The sequence below is a fragment of the Ursus arctos genome, unplaced genomic scaffold, assembly GCF_023065955.2.
Source record: "Ursus arctos isolate Adak ecotype North America unplaced genomic scaffold, UrsArc2.0 scaffold_34, whole genome shotgun sequence".
Taxonomy (NCBI): Eukaryota; Metazoa; Chordata; class Mammalia; order Carnivora; family Ursidae; genus Ursus; species Ursus arctos.
In genome coordinates, this window is record NW_026623030.1 from 673,211 (window position 1) to 684,483 (window position 11,273).

An 11,273-nucleotide genomic window follows, 5' to 3' on the forward strand; every position below is an offset into this window, starting at 1 on the left:
CAGAGCTCATGGGGACTGTCATCATGTGGAGACCCTGTCCTGTGCATTCTGGCAGTGGCAGTTTTCTCATCAGGAGGAGCCTTCTTTCCTTCACAGTCATTTCCCCTGGACAGAGGGACACGGGGGGGATGACACAGGCTGGTGTCTCATGAAGATACCCCTGACATGATTCCTCAGCTGTGGGGTTCAAGAGAATGGAACAGTCCTTTGGGGTCTCTATACTCCTTGTTCCAGAGACAAGGGGTCAGAGAAGTGGGTCAGATTTCCCCTTGAACTTGAGATAGGTCTTCCAAAATGTTGCTCCAGAAATCGCTTTCTGGGTGGTAGAAGACCTTCTCTGCTGGGATTTAGAATGCAGGCAACACATCAGAAATTACAACTTGCAAATTACAGTTACAAATGACACAGCCATCTCTTTTATGAGTTCAGCAAGTTTCTGGGATGATGTGAGAGTTGAGTTAGTTCTCTAGAGTGGGGAATTTGGGGTCATTGTGCTAAGGCCTACAGGTGCTTATTGTCTGTGGGAATGTCCTGAATCACACAGACTACCAGAGGAGTGCCCCTGTCAGATCACAGAAACAGCAAAGATATGGCAGACTACCTTTTGGGGGTGAGGGGCTCCATTAGGAACCTGGTTCTGACCTCCAGAATGATGCTGAAATTATGTCAAAATCTGAGGCTGAACCCAGATGGGAGACGCACAATGCAGGGAAAGAACTCTGAAAAACAGTATGTCCTGTCTAGTGGCCATGATGAGGCAGACCCGCCAGGGCTCCTTACATCATAGCCAACAAGAAACTGGGCACAGCATAAGCACAACCATCATCAAAAAGCAAGCAGATCGTATTATTTATTTCATATTAATGTTTTCTGTGAAACCCAAGCCTCCCGATTCCATGTGGAGTGGACTAACATCAGTAATCTCACCCTGACCACGCTGCTTGTGCACAGGCATGCCTCTCCCAGTTTGCGGAATGGCAGTGGCCAGGACAGGTGCAGAGTCCACAGAAGCTTCCCAGGTGCCTGCAAATGGGTGGGTGACCAGTAGGGGGAGACATGGCTCCCCTGGAGTCACTTGGGGGAGTTCCTTTCAGGCAGCTACTGCTAACACCAAGTCATTCTAGAGAGCGCTGGTCCCTGACACAATGCTCAGGCCTCAGCCACTGTGTCCCCAATGGTACAACAGAGTCCCCGTTACCCACACACCTGTGGTTTGACCCAGCAGCTGCTTCCTCCCGAAATCTCCCCACAGAGCAACTTCAGTTTCTCTGTCCACACACCGTGCTCAGGTTCCTTGTCATAGCTCAGAGAGGGGCAAAGCCAGATAAAGATGGGGGCAAATTTACATGACAGTCTCCTCCCCTTGGGCAGTAAGATGGTTAAGAGAGGTCTGGCCCAGCCCAGCCTCAGCTCTAGGACCTCTGGGACTGTGTCACCATGGCCTGGACCCCTCTCCTCCTCATGATCCTCTCTCACTGCACAGGTAGGGACAAGCTCTGGAAGAGCAGGGAAGCCCCCCAAGCTGTGTGAGCCACCCTGATCTAATCCCTTATCAGCTGCCACGTGCCCCAGATCCATTAGCAATGTGTGACTTTGTTGCAGGTTCCCTGTCGCAGCCTGTGCTGACCCAGCCGCCCTCCCTCTCTGCATCTCTGGGATCATCCGCCAGACTCACCTGTGCCCTGAGCAGTGGCTTCCATGTTGGCAGCTATACCATATACTGGTACCAGCAGAAGCCAGGGAGCCCTCCCCGGTATCTCCTGTACTATTACTCAGACTCAAGCACACAGTTGGTATCTGGGGTCCCCAGCCGCTTCTCGGGCTCCAAAGATGACTCAGCCAATGCAGGGCTTCTGCTCATCTCCGGGCTGCAGGCTGAGGACGAGGCTGACTATTACTGTCTTATTTGGGATGGCAGCTCTAGTGCTTACACAGTGCTGCAGACCCATGAGAAAGTGAGACAAAAACCTCTCTATACTCTCATGCTTGGTGCCGTCACTCCTGGTTAGGTCTTGGATGGAGTCTGTCTCAGGGGGTGACTTCTGTTGTTAGATCTCAGACAAGCCCCTGGTTTTCCTTGAACTAGTAGAATTGACAATGCCTTATCTCTTTTGTCAGTTCAACTTTCATATTGCCACCGAACTATCATCTAGTTCAGGTTATTTTTGAACATCATTACTTGATCAGAGAATTAAATCTCTTAGGGAGACACTGGAGGAGGCCAGTCGAGGGTGATTCAGATGTGCCCAGCTCAGGGTAAAGGAGTGACCAAGACGTGCTTCTGGTCTGAGTGCTTTAACTTGGATTTTGTGATATAAAACCAACATGAAGAAATGAATTATTGACTAGTAATGAACCTTCCAGTTATTTATAAACAAAAATAATAACATTTATAATATCATCAATATGAACCATTTAAAGATAAATCTGAGAATAATTGAATGTTTTATGTGCTGAAAATTACAAAATATTGCAAGAAAAGATTTTAAACCAATCAATGGATAGACATCCCTAGTTTTTTCTTCAAAACATCAAATGTCACTAAGGTAACGATTCTTCCCAAACTGACCGAAAGTCTCACCACAAGGTCTTCTTGGAAAATCCACCTGCAGTGAAATGTGAGGTTGGAAGTCTCAGCAAAGAAACAGAAAAGGTGAGAACAGACACCCATGAAACAATTGATCTGGAATGGTCCTTCTCTAGTTGCATGTGACCTGACCTGTCTGAAGGGTGTTGTGGGACATGCCACTGAACTATGGGCACACATATTTCGTTTGGGTGATCAAGGCGAGGCCGGCAGGGTGGTGTCAGTCTGGGCAGAGGCTCAGACCAGGGGGATGAAACACTGCTCTGAAGACTGATGCACACAGTGTGGCTGCACTGGACCTGGGCCAGCGGCACAGGACAATGAGCCTATGCTGTCCCCAGCAGGAGGTCCCTGGGGGGATGGTCTTCTGATGGCCAGTGCACCCAAGGAACAGCTGCATGAATGACAACCTGCTCAGTGAGAATTGTGCCCCAGAAGGTCTAAACAGAAGAGGGCACCGTGTGATTCCTGGGTTCTGACTGTATTTCCAAGGCTCAGATATGGAACGTGCATCTGTAAATCCTGGATAGAAAATCCCAAGACTCTTCTCACAAAACCATGGAGTACTTCCATAGCTGCATGGGTCCTAATAAGGGTGTGAATATGCCCTACTGCAGATTGGGTGCTGGTAGTCTGGTTATGTAGTGGACACATGAACCTGGTGCAAACTCTTGTGTTTTTAGACTTTGCTTCCTCATGGAGGTGGCTTCTCAAGGTCTTTGTAGGACCCAGCGCACAGATTTCCTTTGCCCCACCATTGATCATGATATGTGTATGGAATAGAACTCTGCAAGGGGACGGAAATAGCAAAGAATAGACTGAGGTTTGGATAAAGGGCTGTGTATGAGGTAGGGTTCTCCTGAGAAACCAAACCAATAGTATGTATGTATGTATGTATGTATGTGTATATTTAACATAATTTATACATATACGTGCCTGTGTATGGAGATACAGATGTGTACCTGTCTGCCTTTCTAGCAATCCATCAGAGATGGTTATTCTAAGGAACTGTTAGCCATGATTGTAGAAGTCCAAAATCATTAGTGTGGGCTAGCAGGCCACAGATTCAGGGGATGAAGAGTAGATGTAGTTTGGTTCTGAAAGTAGTGTGATCCCAGAATTCCTTCTTTCTGGGTGACGTTAGTCTTTTCTCCATCAAGGCCTTCGATTGATTGGATGAGACCCACGCAACTTTCAGATGGTAATTTGCTTTAAGCAACACCTACTGATTTAATTCTTAATTTCACTAGAAATATATATTCACAGAAACTACTAGAAACTACTACAGGGAGCCCTCCCCAGTATTTGCTGAAGTTCTACTCAAACTCAGATAAGCACCAGGACTCCAGGGACGCCAGCCACTCCTCTGGATCCAAAGATGCCTCGGCCAATGCAGGGCTTCTCCTCATCTCTGGGCTGCAGGCTGAGGACGAGGCTATTTCTGTGCTACAGCTCATGACGTGGGAGCAGCTACCATTACTCACAGTGTCTCAGAAGAGGAGGAAGTGACATAAATCCCTATGCACACAGATAATGCTTATGAACATTTTTTTCAGTGAGAAACTTACCTGGAGAAACATGCGTGAGGTGGAGGTGGGGGGTCACCTGCAGAAGGATCTGTCCTTGAACAAGGAAAACATTCATGTTTGAATGTAAAGAAAGAGAAAATAGGGCATCTAAGGAATATACTGACGGATCAGGTAAAAGCCCAAGTGTACATCCCCACAGGGTGTAGGAATGAATACAAGCTGCCCAGCAAACATTATCCACATAAGCTTCACCATCTTATTCCATAAAGTGTGACCTTGTGTCTCTACTGATGTACCCACAGCTGATATATTGACACTAACTCTGGTCACAGACACAGTGTCTTCTCTCTGAACCCGCTACACATGCACTTGGACCAAATCCTGCAGACTCTCCCTGACAACACCCCACACCCTCTCTCCTCCCCTCCTCTCTGCTCCCCTGTGCCTCAGACCTTCAGGCTCCGCCTCTGACTCTTGAGGTCTAAATTCCCTCTCCACACAAAATTGCAGAGAACACTGAAAATGATCTTGTCCTAGTTTCCTGTCTCAATGTTCCATCTCTAGGGAGGAGAATGACCAGAAAATAGAGCTACATGCAGTCCCTTATATTCTTCTTCCTGCTGTCAACCCCAGGCTCTGGGTTTCTGCTCCCAACATTCCCAGTCAGTCTCTTTAATATGAAAATAAAATTTATATGTTTTTCAAAAAGTGATGTGTGTATCCTACCTTTCAGTATTTGCATATAGAATCTATTCATTTTTGCTCCTCCCTCACAATTAATTGGTCCCCTGTCCATGATGAGGATTGACAGAATCCATGAAGGCAGAGTCACCTGCAGATTTCAAAATATATAATCGGTTTTCCTATGCCCCCAAATCAGTTTCCTAAGAACTATCTAAGCAGTAGATCCACCATGGAAACATTTTCCTCTGGTCTGTGATGTCATAGGCTTTATCCCTCTCCCAGAAATAAAAGTCAATGCTATCTTCTGTTCAACCCTGGTAGATACCTGGGGACACAGAGGAATGTGGAGCACAGTGGGGAGTGGGGTCAGGAGAGAGGAGGCTGTGCTTAGCCCCGTCCTGTCTTTCCTGAGACCCGAAGACACTGCAGCGGCAGGTCTTACGTGTGCAGGGGGGAAACATTCACAGACTTCTTGTCCCTCAACAAGACCTGAACTTCTAATTCAGTGAATTGTTAATAGTTCTGTTCTCCAGTGCGTCCCCACTGCCTGAAACAGATCCTCCTCCAGGAAGAGATCTTTGAGACCCTTGCCTTTTCATCGAGTCTCCTCCAGGTTTAAGAGAGAATGAGCTTCATGGATATTTATCCCTCAGGGTGTAGAGAAGACCCTAGAAGGATAGAGGCCACTTGGTGTCATTTTTGGTCACACACACACACACACACACACACACACACACCTCATCTCTGTGAGTGTATAGTGTCCTGCATTCTGCATTTTTCAGGCTTCTCTGTCCCTCCAGAAGTTAGGGTCAACCTGGGCTCACCCAGCCCAGTGTCACAATGTGCAGGAGGGGGCATCCCCATCAGCAAGAAATGCCAGAAATATGAGCGTGACTGGGGTCCTGTCACCAGGGACGCCAGAATGTGCCCTGTACACCTGCTCTGCTGGAATGAGGCCGATGCCCAGGAACCCAGGGGGAATCTCTGTCCCTGTGGGCAACTCAGCCCCGAACTACATCTGGGCTCAAGTCAGTGCTTAAGTCTGATCAGGACATTGATTCTGGGACAGCAACTTCAGTGCGGCTCACACAGAGCTCAAGGCCCATGGGGACAAGACACACAACCCTCCTGTGCTCTTTTTTTTTTAAGATTTTATTTATTTATCGACAGAGAGAGAGACAGCCAGCGAGAGAGGGAACACAAGCAGGGGGAGTGGGAGAGGAAGAAGCAGGCTCATAGCGGAGGAGCCTGATGTGGGGCTCGATCCCATAACGCCGGGAACACGCCCTGAGCCAAAGGCAGACGCTTAACCGCTGTGCCACCCAGGTGCCCCAACCCTCCTGTGTTCTTAGTCCTGGGCTGTCATTCCCTCAGTCACACCAGTGACACCTCCATCCAGGCTGGACCTCTGCTGGAGTCTGTACCAACCGAGGGCCTCAGGGCATGTGACCTCAGGGACACAGTGCCCCTTATCACCACCTCACCAGGAATCATGTGTGGGATCTTTGAAAAAATTTCTGGGTCAAGTTGGCCTTGGGTAGTAGAAATTCATTGCTCTAGTCATGGGTGGCTGGATGGACAGTTGTTCTATTCTGAGCATGTTGGAAACAAGACTCAGCAACTATAGCTGTGCCTACCCCTGAGACAGTCTGACCCTTAATGAGTCCTTCCTGGAAGCTCTGTGATTGGTAATTCCATCACTGAGATGGCTCTCAAGTGCATAGGAACAGGCTCTTCATGGGGTTTCCCTGTGCACCGAGTTGGGCTTTCCTACTTCTACTTGTAGGACCAGGACTTCTATACAAAATTCATGATTCAAATGATAATAATAATAACAAATGAAATGACTTAGAAACAAGTTTGTAGAGCCCTGTTCAACCAAGAACTAGAAGGCATTTCTGTCCCATTATTTTTTCATCCAGGTTTTCAGCTACTACTTCCATCCACATTCTCTCTAAAATAAGCACGGATCTGTGAATGGTACACTAGTGACTGTACCTTTATCTTCCCATTGACATTGTCATTGAGTTTACATCATTCTTACTGAGTTGAATTTTGTATAAAATCACACATTCATTTTAAGATAACAGTTGTCTAAGTGGTGACTAAAGTATAATCTCTGAAACTAAGTTCATCTCAGAGCATCTGTAGCTGTCACTACTTCTAGGATTTCCTGCAGGTTTGCACTTTGTGCTCTGAGGTCAGTGCCACACACAGCGTCACGTGGCAGGGCTCCTGCAGACTGTGCCTGTGCTGGGAGGACAGATCCTAGGAGGGAATCACTGCCCACAGTGTGTAGAGAGCTGTTTTTTTTTTTTTTCGTGGAGGCGGATAGTGACAGATGACAAAGATGTCCCGTGTGTAACCCTCTAGGAATGCACATGAGATCTTCTACCCCAAACCTGGAGAGAAGTGTTCCCTCTCTCCTCAGTGCTGAAGGAACTTCTGGGAAAGGAGAACTCTGGAAACCAGAGAGGAATCAGGTAAGTGGAAAGAAATCAACCTCCTGCACAGAACTGGCCGTGTGTCCGTGTGGACCCATCAGTGCTCTGGACCGGATCCTCCTCTATGTGGTTCTACAAGAGTCACCAGCTCAGTCTTGCCCCTTGAACAGCAAGGAGTTATGGACAAACACACTACGTGGAGCTGAGTAGAGGGAAAATGTGTCCTGAGGTGATAGGAGGCCACATAAGGGGAAACATGCCCTGACCCCAAAGAAGGTGACATGGACAGTGCAGTGGGGAGGTAGGAGTTCTCTCTGATGGGTCCATTGTGTCTCCATGTCACACAATGCTGTGTCTGGGCCTGGACACCAGGGGGTGCCAGTCACTTGATTCTGAGGGTCAAGGGTTAACCAGAGCAGGGACCTGCCACCTGGTGCTGCCCATGCCCTCTTTTCAGGGCCCACAGCTGTGACCTCCCCACCCCCTGGTCCCACACAACCCCTCCCCTTCCCACACCCCTGACATTCTCAGACAGAGGGACCTGACCAAGTCAGTGAGGGTTCAGGGAGCTGGGGTCTCATTTGCATGTTTGGTCCCTCCCTCTCTCAGAGGATGAAAAGGGCAAGGGAGAGATTAGGGGAGGCTCTGTTCAGTTGTGGGGCCACAGAAGGCAAGATCTATGATGACTTCCACCATGGCCTGGTGTCCTCTCCTCCTCGCCCTCCTCGCTCACTGCACAGGTGACTTGATGCAGGGAGAGGGGAAGGGGTCCTGGGAGGTTAAGTGGGACCTGATTCCTCCTCTTGTCTCTAGACCCCAGCCTCACCCTCTCTGTGTCTCTCCCCCTTGCAGGGTCCTGGGCCCAGTCTGTGCTGACTCAGCCGCCTTCCGTGTCTGGGGCACTGGGCCAGAAGGTCACCATCTCCTGCACTGGGAGCGGCTTCAGCATCGGAATTGTTGTTGTGAGCTGGTACCAACAGCTGCCAGGAAAGTCCCCTAAACTCCTCATCTATGATAATGACAAAAGACCGTCAGGTGTCCCTGACCGATTTTCTGGCTCCAAGTCTGGCAACTCAGGCTCGCTGACCATCACCGGGCTCCAGGCTGAGGATGAGGCTGCTTATTACTGCCAGTCCATTGATGTTAGTCAGGGTGCTCACACAGTGCTCCAGCCCTGTGGGGGAAGTGAGACAAAAACCGGCTGCCCCAACATTAATGGGGCTGCCTGTGCATCTCGACTCTGGCCAAGTCATCTGCTGCTTTGTTTGATATAAACTGAATCTGAGACCCACTTCAATGTTGTTTGCAAAGTCTTTCCACATTCTCTTAAATTTCTCCTTGAAACCGGTCCCTGGGAGCAATTTATTGTGTGAGTTCCTCAAATTGAGCACAAATTCCCAAGTGCCAGGGGCAGCTACCTTGAGGCAGAGTCCATGACAGGTCAGGGCAGAAACAGGGACACAGAATCCAGCTCTGAGTCAGGACACGTTGGGACTGTCCAAAATGTGTCCTGGTACCAACGGATGCCATGAATGGCAAACAAATCTTCAACTATTTTGATGATTACACCCCCTGGGGGCCCTGATCCATTTTCTGGTTCCATGTCTGGCAGCTCTGGCTCCTAGACCATCACTGGGCTGAGGTCTGAAGAGGAGGCCGTTCCTCCCTGTCCCTCCTGTGACAGAATTTCAAGGCTCACACAGAATCCCAGGGCCTTAAGCTGAGACCAAAATCCCTTTCTCATCTTCTGGGAGGGTGAGGTCCCAGCAGCCACTCAGGCTTCTTGCTTCTGCTGTTCCTGCTGCTGCCACCATGGGTCTAGGTCCATGCAGGGGCACCACCGAGGAGTGAGGGCCCCTCCTTCCGTCTGTCCTCAAAGACACTCACTGCAGCCCCTTCCTAGGCAAAGGATCTCACAAGACACAGAAGGTTCATCTCCCCCATCACGTTGGGACAGATTCTCTTTGCACTGAGGTTAACGGACTGGGGATGGCAGGCTCACTCTGCTGATCTCACTCCTGGCTTCTGAGCACTCCCCCTCCTAGGTCATTTACCTGTTTCCAGAAGTTTTCAGACCTATGTAATCTTCTTTTTAGCCTTCTGTAGGAATATCTGTTCCTTTTGCACATTGGGGTAATTTCTTCTGCCGCTGCTGCATGAGCCCTGAGTATCTATGGCTGAATCACGTATTTGGATCTTCTGAAATAACTCCATGTCCATTACTATCAATGCTGAGATCCAACCAGTATTTTTTCCTGTTCGCTTGCATTGTCTAACACTTGCAGAAAGATGTTGAATAATAACATTTAGGTCATATTTCCCTGTTCCTGAACTTGTAGAAATGTCCTCCCTCCAGCCACCCCATTAGCTAATTTCTTGGCTGTGGGAATGAGTTCTACATGTGTGGGAGATAGTGTGTTATCACAGGATGAGTGTCTCTTTCTGTTTCTATTTTATGTGGGTTTTATTAGGGTTTTGGTTTCAATTTAGTCAAAGGATCTTTCAAGGTCTAGTGAGATTATGCTATTTTCACAGCGATTTATTAATATGATATCTTATCTTAGAACATTTATCAATATGGAATCCCACCCTATATCTGCAATAAATCACTATGGTCACAGTGTAGGACCATATTAATCTGATAATGGAATCTCACGTTGACATTTTATTTAGAACATTTATATCAGTATTTCATAATATTTGCAGTTTTCCTTTTCTGTATTTTATGTATCAAGTGTATGTAACAATGTTACATTTCTTTTTATAAGAATTTAAATTTTCTATGGTTTTTCATTGTTTTCACAACCTATATATATGAAGCAAACCTATGGAACTGTGGTGTCTGAAGACTTGTTAGTAGTTCTTGTGACACTAAAGCATCTTATGCTTTTTGAGGAGTAGTTCCTAATAACATTGTCTATTTTTTCCTAAGGAAATTGGTCTGTTAATTCATTTTTAATGGAAAAATTTTTCTTCATAATAAAGTAAGATTTTTATTTAATATTAAAATACAGGTTAATATTATGCTTTTTTCCCTTTCTTATTTTTATTCACCAGTCATTTCTCATTTGCATATTTGTGTATTATCCATTTTCATTCGAAAGTTATTAGGTGGTTTGTTCTATTCTGTCATTCAAAAACCAGATTTCCAAGCACCAATTAGATTTAACTGCAGGTTGTGATTATGGAGGTACCAGGGGGCTCTGGGTGCCCGACAAGAGAGCAGAGACTGATGCCCACCCCATTCACAGATGGGAAGAGCCTGAGCCTGTTGCAGTGGTACTGGGAACAATGACCCCAGCCCTGGAGAAACTGAATGATGTGGCTCCCTCAGCCCATGGGGAAACCTAGGTCATCTCTTCCTTCATCCTGTGACTAGAACCATCGCCAGCCCAGCATGATTGAGGGAACGGACACGGGGAATGGCAGGCCCACATTGGCATGAATGACTATTCCCAAAAACAGGGAAAGAAGGAGCCACAACCCCACTGTGGTGCTCAGGAGACTGTGCTGTCATAGTCTCACAGAGGAGTCCCTGCCCTCACTTGCAGGACGTTGGGCCCACCCAGCCCCACCCCATGTGGGATTCCAGTACTGCCATCTGCTTCCAACTTGGACATGTGAAGGGCAGGAACTATCAAAGTCAGCACAATTAACGTCCCTGTCCAGGTGACCAAATGTCAACTACAGCAAGTGGGAACAGGGCTCTTCTGATGGGAAGAAGGTCTGTGGGGTGTCCTGAGAGGATTGAGGAGGTGGAACTCTCTCAAATTGGAGAGTGCAAAGTTAGTGACAGATGAGAAGTCACTCGGCGCACAGAGACTTCTCTACCTGAGAGCGACCTGAGCTGTGACTGGATCAATCTTCTCACAGGTTCTCTCTGCCTGCCCAGCTTCCTCTCACCCTCAGACGTTCACTCCACTACACTCTGCGTGCTCCTCAGACAGCTCCCCAGGGTAGGGGAGGGGCTCTGTGCGGGGAACCAGCAGTGATCCAGGCAGAGGAGTCTCTCTCTCTGCCATAGATGGT

At 47.9% G+C, this 11,273-nt stretch overlaps 1 gene segment (V, D, J or C); it reads left to right on the forward strand.

Moving 5' to 3' along the window:
* The first annotated feature begins 7,902 nt into the window (after window positions 1-7,902).
* On the forward strand, window positions 7,903-8,518 carry LOC113248742 (immunoglobulin lambda variable 1-40-like). The segment is given in 2 exon segments: window positions 7,903-7,984; window positions 8,097-8,518. Coding segments are annotated over 2 exon segments (483 nt in total).
* Window positions 8,519-11,273: the final 2,755 nt, after the last annotated feature.